Here is a 20,873-nt window from a genome sequence, read left to right as displayed (position 1 = left end):
TAAATTCTTTATTAAATTCTTTATTAGTAATTAGTATTTCTATAATTGTTCAAATTTATCTTCATCTGACATATCAAATGTATTCAGTATTGTATCTAAAGAATGTATGACTTGATATTTTTGTTTAATTTAGCATATGTTGTAGAAAACAATTTTTTGCTTTTTTTAATTTTTTAATGTAATACGTAATAAACTTTTAAAATCGATAATAATTTAAAGTCTTTGTTATTAATGTATTTAATTGATAATTATTACTAATGTACATTTTAGAAATTGAACATAATTTTTTCAAAATTATTTTAATATTTTTTTGTCTTTTTTTAGCATATTCATTCAAAACTTGTTTATTTTAATTCTTAACTGAAACATTTTCTTTATTGTCAATTGTAATAACCTATATTTTTTTTTCTTATAATGAAATTTATTGCATTTATTATAATATTTTTCAAATATTCAACAATATATTTGTGAAACAATTGAAGAACATTTAATGCATAAATGTAATATTTCAGATTTAAAAATTGAATATTTATACTATTGTTTCATACATTATGATGTTAATTTCTATACATATCTATAAATATTTTTCATTTCTTTTATCAGTAGTTTTATTTCTTATTATCTTATTATTATTATGTCTGTATTAATTGATTTTATTTGTAATTTTTATTCGTTAATTAAAAATATCAATGTTGAATCAATTATCAATTTAATGTATATATCTATCAAATCAAATTTTGTCTCTTTTTATTATTTCATGTTTCAATATTTCTTTCCTCTTATTACATTATTGCAAATTTATTTGGATAGGAATTGTAATTTTTCAAATATTTTAAATTTATTAAATAATTCTAACATTTTTAAGTTTACAAAATTAGAACAAAAACAAAATAATAAACAAAATATAATAAACAAAATATATTATATTTGAAATTTCTGAAAAATAATTTCTGTATAATATGTTTAACAGTATATTATAATTTATTCATATTATTTCAGTTCTTAAAGTATTTTTGCATAATATTATATATATATATATATATATATATATATATATATATATATATATATATTATATATGTATATATGTATATATATATACTAATATATATAATATATATATATATATATATATATATATATATATTATATATGTATATATGTATATATATATACTAATATATATATATTATATATGTAATATATAATAATTAAAATTAAATAAAAATTGAAAATAATAAATAGAAACTTCTATTTATTAATTTTTTATCTCAATATAATGCATGTAAGTTTAAAAAATATATACTTATTTTATTTATTTAATATTTAGTAAAAACTTAGTAATATTAAATTAATGATATGTATAAATATTTTTTATATTTTTTTTATAATGATTTTATAAAATATACAAATAATATATTTGTAATAAACAATAATATCAATTATGATGAAGTCTATACAACAATTGATTCTATCCTATCTTGAATCGTTCCTGAATTGATTTAGAATTAAAATAAAGATTATTATGATATCAAAAATAAGAAATATTTGATCCATATTGATTGAAAATTATGATTTTTTGTAACGAAATAAATATTTTCATAATTATTTTATTTAATATTTTTATATAATTTTATATAATAATAATTTTAAATATAATTATTTTCAATCTCTTATATTTATAATTATTTTTAAATTTTATTTGGAGAAATGTTACTTTCTTTTCGATTTCGATGAATTTTAAATATAAAAAATGAAATTTTAAATAATTTTTTTTTATACATAAAATTGCTGTTTAATTTTTAAGATATTTGCAAAAAGAGATTTGTATTGTATAGAATTTTGTCTTATGAATTAGAGAATTATGAATTATTAATAGATTTGAAATATCCCATTGTTCGCAGTATTCAACACTGTTATTAATACTCAAAGAAAATTTTGGTATTCTATGGTGTTCTTTTTTGAAATATAAAAATAAAATATAAAATAATTTATAGACAGCAAATTATAACAAAATTATAATGATAGCGATCAATTCATAGTTAATATCTATTGTTGTAACATTAATCTTATTTTGCCAAGAATCATTTTATATATATTTTCGTATTTCATGGATTCAAAAGATTAAGATTAAGATGATTCTCTATGGATAAATACTTATTTTAAGATAGTTTAAAACAAATTTATCAAATTTATTTTCTTTATATTTGTATTTTCTTAATTTCTTTCTATGAAATTATTTTAAATATACAATACATTTGTGTTTATATTTTCTTGTAAATTGATAAAATTCTTGAAAATTTGATAAAAATAACGAATATCTAGAAATATTTTCTATTAAAAAAAAGTTTCAAACATTAATGGAATGACTTATAAAATTCTACAAAATATTGATTTTTTTTTAACATTTTACAATATTAATATTAATATTTTTTTAAATAAAATACACAATGGAATTATGAATAATATGATTATGATTATATAAAATATGATATATAATGTGACGATACGGATAATCTTATTTAAAAAAAATTTATTTATATTATTTTTAATATATTATAAAAAAAAAAATTATCTCTGTAGAAGAAAAATTCTTTCTGTAAAAACAATGAGAGAAATTAGCAATGATATTATTATTTATCCAAATGGAAATGAGAAAAAAATAACTAAAATAAAAATACTAATAATTGTTTATTAATTATTTCTTTATATTTTTTTCTATAGAAAGAATTTTTCTGATAACTTATCATTTTTCCTTTTATATTTTTTATATCTTTTATTAATTTTGAGAATCCATTCCAATCATATAATTTATTTAATTAATTTAATTTATTTCAAGAATTAAATTATTTCAAGAATCGTATAAAAATTTCTTTAATAATAATAAAATATTATATAGAAAAAAATAATAATTTAATAATCTTGAAGTTATTTAATTGGAAGTTTTTTCTTTATATTTTTTCACTAATTTTCTATATTTTTATAAAATAAAAATATTTATAAAAGTTTATATATATATATATATATATTTATAAAATATTATAAAATATTTAATAATTGTATTATAAAATATATTATATTATTATAAAATTTTTATTATTATAAAATATAATTGTATTATAAAATATATAAAATATTTTATATATTTATAAAAAATTTTTATAAATAAAATATTTATAAAAATAAAAATATTTGTAATTTTTCATTTTAGTTTTGATTAATTATTTAATATTCAAATAAATAGTTTTTTTTTAATATGATGAAATAACTCAATAAAAACAAATTTTCAAGTAATATGATATGATATATTATAAATGATATATTATAAATATATTTAGAATTATAAGTTTAAAGTTAAGGTTGAAAATTTTGGAGTTTTAAATATTCAATTAATATATAAAAAATATATTATCAAAATACATATCAAACTATGTAGTATTTGCAAAATAATAATTTTATTATACAAATTTATTTATCTACTAATATAATTATAAATATAATTATAAAGTTTAAAAATATAAAATTTTTTTTAATAAATTTTTAATAAACTATTACTATTTATGGAAAGTAATCGTTACAAGATAATATATAATAAATAATATACATAATATACAATAATATATATAATATCTATATATATATATATATATATATATATATATATATATATATATAGATATTTTATATATATATATATATATATATATATATATATATATATATATATAAATAATATATTATAAAATATATATAATATAAGATCATATAATTTACATATATCTATTTATCTATCCAAAAATATAGAAATGTTATTATTATATAATTAAGTAATTTTAAGCAACATTTGGACAACAATATTTCTGGACATGAATAAACTATAATTTTTTCAATTTTTAATATTATATTGTAAATAGATGTAGAACGTTTTTCAATACAAATATATATTTTTTTTTTGGACATAAAATATAGTTGAAATAAAAACTTTATTATAGGAATGATTATTTGAATAAAAATCATCCACTGTAAAATATATGTATTCTCAATTATCACAAAAAAAAAATATTTACACAACATCTTTTAATTCCATTTTACGTCATAATAATTATCAAAAAGTAAAAATTAGTTATTTGTATAAGATATATAATCATATTAAAAAGATTATATTAAATTTTTTAAAAAAATTCTCAATTTGATTTGTAAGTTCATTCATTATTTATTATACATATGTATTTGAAGGAATATCGTAAAATATTAGATATATTAATTAACAAAATAAAAAACAAATACTACAAAGTATTTATTTCACATTATGATAAATTAATAATGATATATAAAATCTATCAAATGTATTAAAGAAAAAAAATTTAATTGATAATTTTTTTTATATTTTTTGAATTAAAAAATTATTTGATTTTAATTTAAAAAAAAATATATTATCAAAATATATATTATTTTTACAATTTATTTTCAATAACAAATACTTAATAATATTATGCTATTAAAATATGATATATAGTACTATTATTTTTTTTTTATAAAAATATTTAATAAAAAATAAAAAGAAATATAATTTATATATATATTTAATATAAAATAAAATATTTTATAAAAAATAATAATATTATGTATTATGTATATAATATTATTATTTTTTGATTATTATTATTGATATTGATATATACATTATTTATTATTTACTTTTACAAAATGATAAATAAAATAGAAATAATCGCTTACAAATAGTTTACAACTATTTATTGGATTTTATATTTATAAGAAAATAGTAAAATTATAATAAAAATATAACTAATATTTTATTATAATAAATATAATGAAAATATAACTATATATAAAAATTAAAATATTAAAATTACTTATAATATTTAAGAATATTAATTAAATTTTGTTAGATATAACTTTTATCCTAGAGGTTTTCAAATTAATATATTTTTTAAACCTTTTTAATAATAAAATTCAATGTAATAACTAAATAATATGATATATAAACTATTGATATATTATATTATATAAATTATCGATAAATAGTAATATTTTATATATTTTTTTGTTTCTTTAAAGAAATAATTATTTAATATATTTTTTTCTTTTATGAGACACATTTGATATTGAACGTGAATGGATTTAATTTATCTTTAATCTTATCTTTTTTCTTCAGTTATGATATTAATACATAAAATGATATAGCTATAATTAATATTGTTCATAAAAAATGTATAGGATAAGATTTGATTTTGTCTTTCGATGTGATAATGTGATATTTGCTTTATCTTCAATTTTATTTTAATTTTAGATAATAATGCGATATTTATTTTTTCAGAAATTATAATTAAAATTATTTTTACATTAATAATTTTAATTCTTTCGAAATAATTTGAAATAATTAGTTGATGAAAATATATAAAATGTTATAATATAATATTTATGATATCTTATTTTCGGTGATCGATTCTAGAAGCCAAAAAAAAAAAAGCATTAATTGATATTTATTTTGTTAAGTTATAAACAATTTAAATTTACGTTAAGTGAGATTGAGATATTTTTATCTTCACTTTACATTTTATATCGCTTGTTTTATCTTTGTTTCATTTCGTCTAACCCAAATTTTAATTATATATAAATTAATAAATATCTTCAACCGATATTTTTGTATACTAATTTTTTTTATTTTTTTTTTTTTTGATTTTTTAGAATCGACTCTTCAAATATATTTCATGAATATATTAACATTTTTATTACTTTATAATGTAAATATTCATTGCTAATGTTATATATCTTATAATATTGTGCGACATAGTTTCTTACCTTATCCGTAAAAAAGTAAAAATAAGATTTTTTTTCTATCTTATAAATACACTTAATATGTATGTGTTTAGATAAAAGATATCTAAGTTTTCGTTATCTGGGTTACTAATCATAAAAGATCAAACTTCGAAATGCATTTATTGATATATTATGAATTATTTCATGTATTAATTATTTCTTATTTTGTATTATTATAGATATATTATTATTTATAAATGTTTATTATAAATATATAATCTAAAATATAAAACATAAAATATAAAATATAAAATCAAATGGTATTTTTTTTTTAAATTTATAAATAGTTTATGTCGTATGGTAAATTATCTTAATATTTTAAGATTATTAAAAGATCATTAAAAATCAATTTAGAATGAAAAAATTAGAATGGAAAAATTCATAATTTGTATATTTTTTATTATTTCATTTACAAATAAAAAGATTATCTTTAGATTTTTAACATTTTAACATTTTCAGTTAAATTGAAAAATAATTACTATTAATATATTTTTATACTATAAAATTTTTTTTAAATTAAATTTTAATCTTATATTCATATTTTCATAGATATTAAAAAAATAACTCAATTATATATAATATATATAATTCAAAAATCTCTATTTTATTATTTGATTAAATATGCGATGAAACAATTATACTTCTTTCATCATAAATATAGAATTAAAAGTTTTTGAATATTATTTAACATTATAACTTGTTTTTTTATCAATAATTGTTTCTTTAGAAATTTCTTTTGACAAAAAAAAAAATCAATTTTTATTGAATAGATTTTAGTTTTTGCCAATATATTTAATAGGAGCATAACGATGCATTAAAAAGAAAGAATTACTAAGTAAATAAATTATTAAGTCTTAGATATTGATAAGATGGATAACGCATTAAATAGATAAGAATTCGAATTTTATTAATATGTTTTATATATTATACACTATATATTATATATTATAAAATCAAATATTTTTGGAATTAATATTTTTTTATTAATATTAAGAATTTTGCTTGCTTTCACATATATATTATTAATTTTTTATAATAAATGTGAAAATTTATAACATTATTTATTATAACAAATTTATAACATTTCAATAAAAATATCTTTACTACTTTATCTGTTCTATAATAAAAAAAAATGAAGTTATTAATAAAGTATCTAAAACATTTTAAAAAATAAATTAAATATTTTCAATAAATAAAAATATTATTTAAAAAAAATTAAATTTATTTGAAAATTGATATATTTTTTTATTTCTTCGAAAATTATTATATTAAAATTATTATATTAAACCGAAATTTATATTTTTTTATATTTGCACTCGAATATTAGTTATTATTTTTTAAATTTTAAGGACTTAAAAAAAATTAATTTTTTAATTAATCTTTCATTCGAATCGAATTGTGTTATTCAATTTTAATAATTGAATGAATGGAGACAATATTAAATGATTACTTATTAGATTGTGATATAATTACTTCAAGTTATAAATACAACAGTGATATATAATAAATTTTGATTTATGCAAGTAAATTTTAACTTGTAAAAATTAGTTTATTTTAAATTCGAATTACAGTGATAAAAATATATTCTATATAACAAATAATTCAAATTAAAATATATTTATATTTTAATATAATGTATATACATGTATATTTTGATCTATATATATAAAATATTAATATATTTGTGGGAAAATGATTGTAAAAGTCAAAACAAATATAATATAAAATATAATAAATATAAAAATATAAAAATATAATAAATATAATAATATATAAAAGTTAATATATTAAAATATCGATTGAAGCTTATTTACTAACAATTTAATTTCATGAATTAATTAAATGAAAGAAGGCGGAAACAAAGTGTAACGATGATATAACACAAATAAACACATGCTATTTTCTTCTTACTTATATACATAAACTTCAATTGTTTATAATATTATAAATAAACATTTATCAACATTTTTATATAGCAATTCTTGTGTTTATTAGTTTGTAAAATTGATTTTTAAAAAGTACTCTATAAATATATTAATATTCTATATATATATATATATATGATTTGAATTGAAGAATTCTATATTTATTATTTATTTTCATTTTATGAATAAGAATATTTTACTTATAATTAAACTTTATGAATTGTTTTCTTAAAGATTGATAAAAATAATAAAAAAATATTTACTTATGTACTATTTGCTATATGTTTATGACATTGAAATACATCTCGATAAAGTTAAATCCAATAAAGTAACTTCTGAATGTTAGTTAAATATTTATATTTGATAATACAACAATGTTCTTCAAATTAAGCAAAATTTGTATTTAAATTTTTTTTTTTTTCAATGAATGACATAAGATTATTTTAAGTCCTTTTTATAGATAATTATTTGAGATATTTTTCATTTAAAAAATGTATGCATATTTTTTTAGTTTTTTCTATTATCTTTAAAATCTTTAAAATAAAGAATTGAAGAAAATAGAGTATTTTTAAAATTTTTATCGCTATAGTTATTGTTAACTTTATTTATCGTAACGCTTCACTTTCACTTTTCTCGCTATTAGCTCTTTATAAATTTTTTATATTTTGATTTTATATTTTATTATTTTTTTAATTATTTACTAATTTTTTACTAATTTACTAATTTTTTTTTTCTATACTTGGAGAAAAGAATATAATATATTATATTAGAAACAAATGTTCAAAATTGTTTAAAATTATTGCTTAGGTTCATTTTTTTATATATATTTTTCTTTAATTTTTATATAATATATTTCTAATATTCTCTATAGTTTTTGATTATCAATTATTATTATGATGTTTATGATGTTATGATTATTTTTTTAACAATGAGAATAAATAAAATAATTTTCTAAGTGAAAAAATTGATTGCATACAAAAAAGTTTTAATTTTGACTGATATTTCAACATTATAATGTTATTATGTTACTATTATTAGTATATTTTCCACAAACAATATTAATAATTAATATTTAAAATTATTAATAATTAAAATATATATTATTTAATTTTAAAAATTGCGATTCGAAAATATTTGAAAAATATTTTATTTTTAATTATTTTTTTTTAATAATTAATCCTTTATATTCACATTTTTTCACTTAAAAAATTTACTAAAAATACATAAAAATACAAAAGAAATTTTTTAAACTTAGATTAATAGAAGATAGAGGATTAGATTAATAGGAAGATAGATTCTGTTTTTTCAATGCATCTAAATTTTATTTCTTAAAAGTTATATTAAAAATAAGATAATGGAAAAAAATTTGCATATAAAAATTATCTGATTTTTTTATAAAAAATTATAAATTTAACGTTAATAAAATTCATACAAGATCTTATATGATAACTACTTGGATATTTTTCTATATTTTTCTATTTTATTATTGTTACTTGATATAAAAAAATTTCTTTTTAAAAATTCGTTCTAAAAAAAGACAATATATAAAAAAATCTATTTGATAACTATGATAACTAATAAAAAGGTGATTTTATATATATATATAATATATATAAAATATATGATAATAAATATATAATATATATTATATATTATATATATAATATATATAAAATATATATTATATATTTTATATATATATATATATATATAATATATATATTATATATATATATATATATATATATATATATATATATATAAAATATATAAATCGAAAATACAACATTTTTTTTTGAATTTGATAGACAAAAAAATTTTTCAAAAAACTCAAAAATGAATATTAGCTAATTCTCGTTTAAATATTAATAGTCAGAGAGTTTTTTGATTCTGCATAATTAATATATATAATATTTTATATAACAATACAAGTTAATTAATTAATAATAAATAAAAAGTGTAAAATATAATATATAAATTTTTAAATTTTAGAAAAAATCAAAATTAAACATATACATAGTGAAGAAATAATCAAATAATTAAATTTATATCTAATGATTTTTCAAATTTAATTATTGAAAATTAATTTTTAAATGAAAAAATTATTTTATATTTTTTACGTATTTTTACATTTTGAATCGATTGATATTTTCTATGTGATTAGTAGGTTTAAAATGAAAATATTTTATTATATATTTTCAACTTATTTTTGCATAGAATCATCTCTTTTCTTATAATTATATTATTAATTATTAAATATCGTATATATTCTGTAATTATACAATTTTATAATTTTCAAATTTTGAACATTGAAGAATAAGTTTAATAAATAATAATAATAATAATAATAATAATAATAATAATAATAATAATAATAATAATAAACAATAATAACATACATGAATATTTTCTATTTAATAAAATTAAATTTATTTTTAAATCTAATAATATATTATTATGTTTTAAGGAATATTTAATATAAAATAATTATATAATTTTTTTTATAAAATTTCTGAAATATATAAATAAATACGTTTAAGATATTTCATCGATTTATAATTTCAAAATTTGAAATTTTATTAAACTTTTTACGAAAAATGTTTGATATCATATGTGCAATAATAAAATAAATATTATTTAATATTGATTAAAAATTAATTACAAATATAGAAAAGATAATGTCATTATATATATATTTATTATAATTAATTTAAGTAAAATTTTAATTAAAATTAATTTTTTATTAAATATATGTTTATATATATTTATATTTATGTATATATGATTATATTTATTTAAAAAATTAAATTAAATAAATTTTAATTCAAATTTTTTCAATAATGAAAAATTTTATGAAATAATTCATTATCTATTTTCTTATTTATTTAATTTTTTTTTATCTTTGTAGATTATTTTATGATTTTTTATAAATATAATATTTTATAAATATAATATATTTATAACTATAATTTGATGTATTCTGATGTGATAAAAACAATAATTTTCATTTTATTATTAAAATTTGTATATTCTAATTGTAATTTTATATAAGTATTTAATTTAAATTTTAATTAGAATATCCAAGTTTTTAATATTTTATAAAGTTCTTTCAAAAAGATTTATATTTATAAAATTTAAATGGTTTCAATATAATACATAATATCAAACAAAAAAAAAGAAGAAAAAAAGAAATTAATAAAGCAAAGTTTCCGGCAAAAATAAGTGAATATATGTATGAAATTGTCTATCACTACGTATCGTTATCATTGTCGAGGTGGGGCTTCGATATCGATGAGGGTACTCAGAACCAGATTTTTCTATCAGTTGGCTCAGGTATATATAAAGCCCAACACGTAGTCAACTGTTTATTAGTGTTCTGATTATTTTTTTTTTTTCACATAACAGATTCTCTAATTCTTTGTTTCATATAATTTCCACAAAGCATCTTTGCGGTTTCATGTGAGTGGAACATTTGAAGAGTGATAAAGATCTTTAATATTTATTTATAAAATAGTTATAAAATTAATTCTTTTGGAAAGCTTCCAAGTGTCGGTGAAATAAATCAGTGAGATTTTAAAATAATTCTTTGATAGAAAATAATAATTAATTTTGTTGTGGAATTCAGGTATGTCACAAAAATGTCATATCTAGTAAAAAAAAGAAAAAAAATTGAAAAGAAATAGGTGCATGTTTTATAATTGGCTAAAAATGTTGCAGATTCATAATGTTATTGATTATATTAAAATTATATGGAATATCTTAATAATAATACGGTACCATATAAGTAAGTATTTTGTTTTGTACAAATGAATTAAATAAAAAATGTAGAAGAACTATAATATTTAATGAAAAGAAAAATAAATGACTATTTGAATAACGAATAAATTAATAATCAATTATTTAAAAATTTTTCTATATATATATATTTTAATCATATATTCTAGTAAAGTTTTTATCCATTTATAGAGAATATATAATTTTATTTAATATTTCAATTTGATTATAAGAAAATTATAATTCAGACATGCAATCAATATTGGAAAAATATAAAGATAAATGTTTTCCAATAAAAATTACTAACCTATCGAATTATTTTAGCAAGTCTTTAGGTAAGCTGACCAAAAGAAGTTGATTCCCTTCGTTGAAACCGCATGGGCGTTGCATGGACTGTGATCTGCATGACTTGCAGTTGGAAGTGAGGATCTAGGCAGTGAGCAGCAGCGCTCTGATAACTTGCCAGATCTAACTCTTCCAGCTCAAGGTCTTGTTGATTATCATCTCCCAAACGAATTTTTCATCATATAAAATTCAAAAATAAATAATATGCAAGAAAGGGATTATGGTTCAAGTGGAGAAGTGGTCTTTACGCTTTGAATTAAAGTGAGATTCACTCCTCCAACTTACTCCTGATCCCTAATATTCTTCGTTTTTTTTTTTATTTGTTTCTTCTATCTGTAGAAATATCTTTCAGTTAGAAATGTATCAGTAATGTAAGTGAAGATAAGTGAAGCTTTCGTGGAGTCATTCTATTGGCGCTCCTTAATACCTTGCTGGACAGACATGTTGCAATAGCGATAAAATCTTTTAAAATCTTTCAAAATGTTTAACTATATATAATTGTGCGTGTGATTAAATTTTATTTATTCAATAATGTATTTTATATAAGATAAATCTTTATCATTCTTATGAAAATTATTATTATTCAATTTATAATAATATCGTAATTTTTGTTTTATATTTATAAACTAAATTTTTATAAATAGCATTAATATGATCTGAAATAAATTTATTTTTTACGTTTTTGTTTTATATTATTTTTTTAAGATCTTTAAATATATTTTTATATATTCGATATATATTTAATGTATATTTAATATATTTAAAAATTTTAATTAAAAATAAGTTATTTAATTATAAAATTAATTATAAAATTTTATATATTTTATAATTTAGATTTTGGTAAATTTAAATTAATTATATTTTTAAATAAAAAGATGTTTTATAATTAAATATAAAAATTGAATTTATGATTTTCTATTAAAAATATTAATAATTATGCTATACAATAATATGAAATCAAAAATATTTAGAATTCAAATATCTATATTTTTTATCATACTATATAGGAAATATTTATAATTTAAAATATTAAAAATATTTCATATTTTAAAAATAAATTTTTAAAAATTTTTTAAAAATAACAAAGTAACAAAAATATTAAAATTTTTTTTTAATCTTTGTTTGAAAATTTTTTGATGAAATTGAATTGATGAATATTTTAATTAAAAAATCCTTATGAGACTAAATAGATTGTTTCCTTTCAATTAATTTCTTTAATTTATATTTATATTAATACATTTTATTAATTAACTTCATTCGTGATTTAGATGTTTTTTTATTGGTTATGAATGATATAATGAATTATCCAATATAAGAAAAAAATATTCCAGATTATAATGATGAATAACTTGTAAATAATAATGAAATTTATTATTTTATTATCATTATTAGTCAATTATTGATGGTCCATATAATATCTCATTCAATAAATCATTATAATAAGTGATTTAATTTAAAAAAGTTTATCTATTCATTTTTTTTTTTTGCAATATTAAAACAGTATCTCATTCATAATATTATATCGTTTCAAGATTTTATTATATGAAAAAATTAATATATATATATATACTTAATATATATAATTACATTAATATAATATTATAAATAAAAATATTAAAAATAATTTGAAAAATGTATAACTATTTCCAAAATGAATTTTTAAATAACAAAATATTTATAAATATATTTATATAATTTTTGATTTTATAATTTTTATTCATTCATATCTTATTAAAAATTAAAATTATTGAAAATTAAATTTCATGTATTTAACAACTTTTCAAACTTGATTATGTTAAAAATAATTTCTTTAATTTTGATTTTCTTATTTTATGTTATAAATTTTTATTAATCTTATTTGTATCATAAATTTCAATTTATGTCATGAATCAATAATTTTATAATTATAAATTATTTATAATCATAAAAGCACGTGTATATATATATATATATATATATATATATATATACTTTAGAAATTTTTATCACGCTCTATATAATGGATATGTATTAAATGTTAACAATATTTTTATATGAATATACTTATATATAACATTTTTGAATCATTGATTTTAAAAACCAAAACAAATACAAAGGTTTGTACAAAAATATCGATTAATGTATATTTGTTAAGTTGTAAGCAATTTAAATGTACATCAAATGAGACAAAGACGGAGATAACGATATTAAATAGAGTCATCAAAATAGAATTCATATCATTCTATTTTGTTTCATAATTTTTGCTAAATTATGTTCATATTATTTATTTTAATTTAATTTAATAAATAAGCCTCAAATGACTGATATATTTGTATATCAATTTTTCCGTTTATTTTAAATCGATTCTTCAAAAATACTGTACGAAAATTATCTTATCTATATAACTGTTAGTAGAAATTTATTTATATAATTTTCAAAAAATCAAACTCAATTTATTAGGACTTCTTCTTATTTATTTACACATATTTACTGTTAAAATGTTTTTATAATTATAAAAATATTAAATATATTAATTAAAAATATTATAAACAATTATAATTAAATATATATATTATAAATATATATATTTATATTTTTTATTATATATATTTATATTATAATATTATAATATTACAATATATAAATATACGTATTTAATATTATTATGTGTAATTATAATGTATAATTATTAAATATAATATAAAAATTATATATATATATACATATATATATACATATACATATAAAATACATTATTTGTCCGATTTTTTCTTATATTTTTTTAATAAATTTTTTCATTCATTTAATTCAAACCTTCATTTAATCCAAATCGTTGTCATTAATGTTTAAATTAATTTTTATATTATATATAATATATAAAATATCATATATAATATATTATTATATTATATGTTGTAATTTATGTTTAAATTATGTTATATATATAATATATAATTAATTTATACATAGTTATTTTTATTTTCAATTTTCAATTCTGTATAATTATTCTTAATAAAAATATTTCTTACTATAATTTTTAAATAAGTAAATAACAAATATAAAAAATATTTTAAATAAATATTAGATTCGATAATATTTAATATTACTAAAATTATCAAAACAAAAAATTAATATATCGTTTTTAAAAAATAATAAGAGTAGTTCCTATTTTATTTTTTAAAATATTCTCTATATTTTTTTATATTTTAGAAATTTAATTCTTTAAATGATTTAAATTAAAGCAAAAATTAAATTAATATACACAAAAATTTAAAAACAATAAGTATAAAATATATAATATTTTATTTGAAGCTATAATTATGATAATTATTTAATTATAATAATTATAATAATTATAATAAAATTATTTTTATAATTTTGATGATTTTGAAATATTTTGTTATTGAAATTAAGCATTATTAGAATATATAATAATTGTTTCTCAATCATAATTTTTGTATTATACAAATACATTTGAATTATAAAATATTTTTAGATTTATATAATATTTTTAATTTAAAAAGTAAATTTGTATATATATTGTATAACATAAATTTTTAAATTTTAAATTATATTTTATTTTATGTTATTTTTAGTTATTTTTAATTTAATTTATATTTAAATATGAATTTAATTTGAATTAGATTATTTTATTATAATTAACCATTATTGTTATTATTATGTATTAATACATTAAATATCAATTACACCATGAATTAATAAAATTATTTGAAGTTTAAAGACAATTCTACACTTATTATATATTCATTTATGATATCACTATTGAATATTATAATATATGACATACTGCAATAATTTTATTTCATGAATATATTATAAATGTGATAGATATATGTCCATAATATGGTCTAATATTAAAATAGAAAAAAGATTATTAATTCTTTGTATGATAGAAATAAAATTAAACATTTTTTATTTAAAATAAAAATATTATAATATTTTATTGTATTGTATATATAAGTAAGAGAAATAAAGAAATAAATAACTTAAATTAAATCAATAATTACTATAAATAAAAAATAAATTTGAAATAAAAATATATGCAAATAAATTTTAAAATTATATTTAAATTATTTAAATTGTATAATTATATTTATATTAAAAATAAATATTTTTATTATTTATAAAATGTTTATAAATGTATTTTAAATAATAATAAAATAATATAATATAATAAAAAAAAGTATAAAAAATTATATTTAAATAATTATTTAATAATTATTTAAATAAAAATTTATTTCAATATGCTTAATTTTTTAGAAATAAATGATAAAAAAATAATAAGAAATAAGCACGCAATATTGGTTATATATAAATTATCATTTATCATTTCAATAAAAATTCGGAAATGGAAAGAAAAAAAGAATATCATAATAACAAATTTATTAAATTTAAATTTATTACTTTAATTAATTATTGTTAGTTAAATTTGTTAAATTGCGAAAAATGAAATGTTATTTGTAATATAATTATAAATAAAATAAAAAAAATATTTTGAAAATTATTTATTACAAATAATTTAAAAAAAAAGAAACAAAAAAAATTTCCGTTTTTTAAAAATAATATTAATCAAATACATAAAATATGCTATTCCTTTTGTTGAATCTAAATTAATATATTTTTACTTTTTTTATTATAACTAATGGAACATATATATATATATATAGGTTAGGTATAGATATAATATTATAAATAGAAAATTAATATCTTCATCAATTCAAATATATAAAATATATATTAAAAGAAATATATAAATATATATTATAAATATAATATAATATATAAATATATATTAATAAAAACTCAGATCGGATTAAAAACTAACAATTTTTTTATTCAAATTAGTTTAATTAAAGAATTATCATTTTTTTTTTATGTGATAATAAAAAATCGAAAATGATTGATTTCGTAATGGATTTTATTTCTTTTTTCTATTTATGTTTAATTGGTTCGAAACTTTCCATAGAAATAAAATATCCTTCCATAATATAAAAAAAAAGATCAATTGTAATTAATATTTTTTTTATAGATTTTATATATGGAAAATGAATGAAATAAAATAATAGAACATATTTAAAAAATAGATTAAATTTAGTATTAGTATTATTTTTTTTTTTTGAGAATAGAAAGATTTTTTATATATTTTTATACCGAATCAAATTTTTTTTTCATAATATAATTCAATATAATTTTTTATCAATAAAATAATATTTATCAATCAATACAACTTTTTTCGACATATCTTGCTTGAACTTATTCGTGCTTAATCAGCAATTCAACCTTACTGTTGCGGTTTGACTATATGCTTCATGATTGACTAATGTTTTTTGTTAATAATTTGTTAACAAATTTTTGCAAATAAAAATATTATTTGTAATTATTTTAAAAATCTCCAATTTATAAATATTCCAATATTTATGTCTTCAAAATAATAAATTTATGTCATTTTAATAAATTTTTACTATTATTTTAAAAATGCATTCATTATTTTAAATAATTTATAATATTATATATATTATGTATTTCAATAATTTAAAATGTTGCTTGACAATATATATATCATTTGTTTTATATTTAAGATTATTTTGTAGAAAATTATTTAGAATAATTAATTCTGATTATTTAGAATAATGAATAATTAATAAAATTTTTGATGGAGTTCTTTCATAATTGTATTTTCCATTTTTTAAAAATCAAAATTTAATTTAATTTATTTTGTATTCAAATACAATAAAACTCAAATTTATTATAAATCTTTTTACTTATAAATATTATATATAAAATATAAAATATTTTTATATCTCAGAAATTAAGACTTAAATTATATTTTAAATAGATTTTGATCTTTTTTGTCTTTTAGGTTTAAATTAAAACATATATATCGTAATAAAATATGCCTATATATTATACGTGTTTATTATTATTATTTTTCTGTTTTTATATTAATTTCATAATTATATTTTATAATTAATTTCATAGCATTTAATATATATAACACAGATTTTTTTATAAGTATTATTTATATTAATAATATTAATAATACATAATATTTTAATTGTAGTCAATATATAAATGTAATTTTTTTTTTGGATTTTATATACTATTTTAATACATATCATAAAAAAATATAATCTCAGAAATTTTGAAATTTTATGAAATTTATGTACTGAAGATTATGTTCTTTTTTACTAATATTTTTATATTTCGCTATTAGATTACTCGTATAGATGAAGAATGCATCAATTCATTATTAACTTTGGAGTATTTGAGTTTACTAAGTCAAGTAATACCAAATGAAAAAAGTACTGGGATTGTTTATGGACAAGTACCTCATCATGACGTCAAACTATCAAAAAAATTTAACAAAAATATCAAAACTAATAATAGCATTGTTGAAGAATCATGTGAAGGTTTACCAACTATTGATGAAAGGATATATATGATGCATTTTTCTTTTGATACATTAAATATATTGCCAAAATGTCAACAAGCTGAACTTTTATTTTCAATGTTTGCTGATGGTAAAAATTTTATTTAAAATAATCATGAAATTTCTTTATATTCTATTGTACATATTTGTATATGTATGTATTAAATTTAATTAAATATACTAAACTTATTTCAAGATACGATTGACAATGACAAAGAAAAAAGAAGTGCAAACAAGATACTAATGGACAATTTTTTAGAACATATGAAACAATTACACAATAAAGAACTTTTATTAACTTCAGCTGAATCACAAAGATTCACAAAAATGCTTCTTGATAGACGTAGAATTGGTGGTCCTCTTTTACCATTTTTTTCTCAAAAAGGTATTTACATAAATTAAATTATATAAAATTTTTCTAATAACTCTCATATAAATATTTATTATTAAAATTTACATTTTAATTTTAAAACTGTTCCCAGATAAACTTTCTTCAAATATTGAGTCTAATTTTTGTCCACGTTGGAAATGTTTTATCAAAGGAATTAGCACAACTCATGTAATTATCACTATTTTACCTGCATCAGAAAAAGATGTGCGTTTGTTCATATCTCCTTTACATATTGAAGAACATTTAGAAAGCAATTTAGAACAAAATTCTGAATCTGTTATATTTAATATGGATTTATGCGAAAATACTATGTGCTCGAAAGTTTCCACAATGGATATTAATATAACTGATTGTTCACAAAATGATGAATCGAAATATAATCAATGTATCGAAAATAATATCTCAGAAACAGATGCACAAAAAAAATTTCATGATTCTGAAGAATCTCTCGTTATTCCAGTTTACATATATGATTGTTCGTTGGCTTTGTTAATTGATACATTAGTTGATAAATTAAAGATATCTCATAATAAAGACATTTATCAAAATCACACGTTCAAAGTTGGTCAACAAATCTGTAAAGATTTTGTCGAATTGAAATCTGATTATAATTCGAAACCTTCAACCCCAGAACCAAAGAGCGAAGATTCCGATAATACTTCAAGTGGTAAGTAAAACCATAGACAACATTGATTTAAAAATATTATTTTCTCATATAATAACATTTAGTTAAAATGTTATTTAAAATATTTTTATTGCTGATTTTTTACATATATATTACATATTAATTAATTTTATTGTATATATTAGATTATAAATCTGTTTGTTTTTCTTGTATTATATGTACTTCTATGTACTTCTATATATAATATAGAATATTTGTATTTCTATGTACTATAACTATTTCTATATACTATAAGAAAATTAAATACAAATAACTAATTTTTTAATATGACTAGTATTAAAAAATTCAAATACCAATTTCATGAAATTAATATTATCTTATATAAGTAAGAATAATTTATTTAATTCAAAAATCATAATTTTAATGAATATTTGTGTATATGAACATGAAAATTTTTTTCAACGGAAAATTTTTTTAAAAAAATAAAATTCATCCTCAGTTATCATTCTTTGTTTTTGAATACAATTTTGATATTTTTTACAATATGGTGATAAAATATTAAAATTTTTACATTATATATATATAAAGTACTTTACTTTATTTCATATAAAATTATAATAGAAGTTATTATAATAGAAATTATTATTACTTATTATAATAGAAATTATTATTAAAAAAAAAAAAAAATAAACGAAATCTTTAAAAATCCAATTCACTCTCAAAATGAAATCTTATTAAAAAAAAAATATGTATATAATAATTTTAATATTCATATCTTAAAATAATTATAATGTACTGAGTGTTAATATATTTATGGCTAAAATAAATATAAAAATTGATATGAAAAAAAAATGAAATCTTCATTGCAATACCGTTATATTTTTCTCGTTTTATTTAATGCAAACTAAAATTGTTTATAACTTAATAAACATTCAACTGATATTTTTATATTATATTAATTTTTATATTTATTTTGAGTTTTAAAATCAATTCTTCAAACATAAATGAATATATTAATATTATATATATTATTTAAAAATTTTAAAAATTTAACTATATATTTTTATTGTTAATAATTTTATATACAATGAAATAAATTCGAATATTAAGTATTTCGAATATTTTCGAATGTGTTGAATTTTTTTTTCATTAAGATAATTTTGTACAAAATCAAATGAAACATCTGATGAATAACATCAAATGAATATAATAAATGGTACAAAAAATATGTTATAAAACAATTCTTTTTTTGGAATGTGAATAATATTTAGAGTTAATTCAATTAAAATTATTTTTTGTTATTAATCATATGAATAAATGATAAAGCATCATAATAAAACATTTCTTCGTAATTTCATCATAAGAAACAAAAATTTTTTAATCTTTATTTTTTATTTGCTAACCTAATATATATCTGTCCAAGTTAAAATATTCTATCTTATTTTTCATTTTTCGAAATGAATTGCAATATTTAAAATTTTATTTATTTTTTAAAATTAAAAAGTTTATATGAATTTTACAGATTTAAAAATAATTTAATTT

The 20,873-nt window shown here is 14.9% G+C and overlaps 1 protein-coding gene and 2 non-coding genes across 3 annotated transcripts in view; all 3 read left to right on the top strand.

Moving 5' to 3' along the window:
* LOC100578661 (KICSTOR complex protein SZT2) overlaps positions 1 to 20,873 on the top strand; it is a 91,307-nt gene that overhangs the window by 54,052 nt on the left and 16,382 nt on the right. The window contains exons 12-14 of the mRNA XM_026445954.1: positions 18,100 to 18,406; positions 18,512 to 18,700; positions 18,798 to 19,373. Coding sequence (XP_026301739.1) covers positions 18,100 to 18,406; positions 18,512 to 18,700; positions 18,798 to 19,373 — 1,072 coding nt within the window. The remainder of the gene's footprint in view (positions 1 to 18,099; positions 18,407 to 18,511; positions 18,701 to 18,797; positions 19,374 to 20,873) is intronic.
* Positions 11,920 to 12,055, top strand: Mir750 (microRNA 750). The gene has a single exon (NR_039535.1). It is a non-coding gene; the product is annotated as a microRNA 750 (primary transcript).
* On the top strand, positions 12,076 to 12,212 carry Mir1175 (microRNA 1175). The gene is given in 1 exon segment (NR_039429.1): positions 12,076 to 12,212. It is a non-coding gene; the product is annotated as a microRNA 1175 (primary transcript).

The sequence above is a fragment of the Apis mellifera genome, unplaced genomic scaffold (assembly GCF_003254395.2).
Source record: "Apis mellifera strain DH4 unplaced genomic scaffold, Amel_HAv3.1 GroupUN_248, whole genome shotgun sequence".
Classification (NCBI taxonomy): Eukaryota; Metazoa; Arthropoda; class Insecta; order Hymenoptera; family Apidae; genus Apis; species Apis mellifera.
This window is presented reverse-complemented; position numbering and strand designations above follow the sequence as displayed.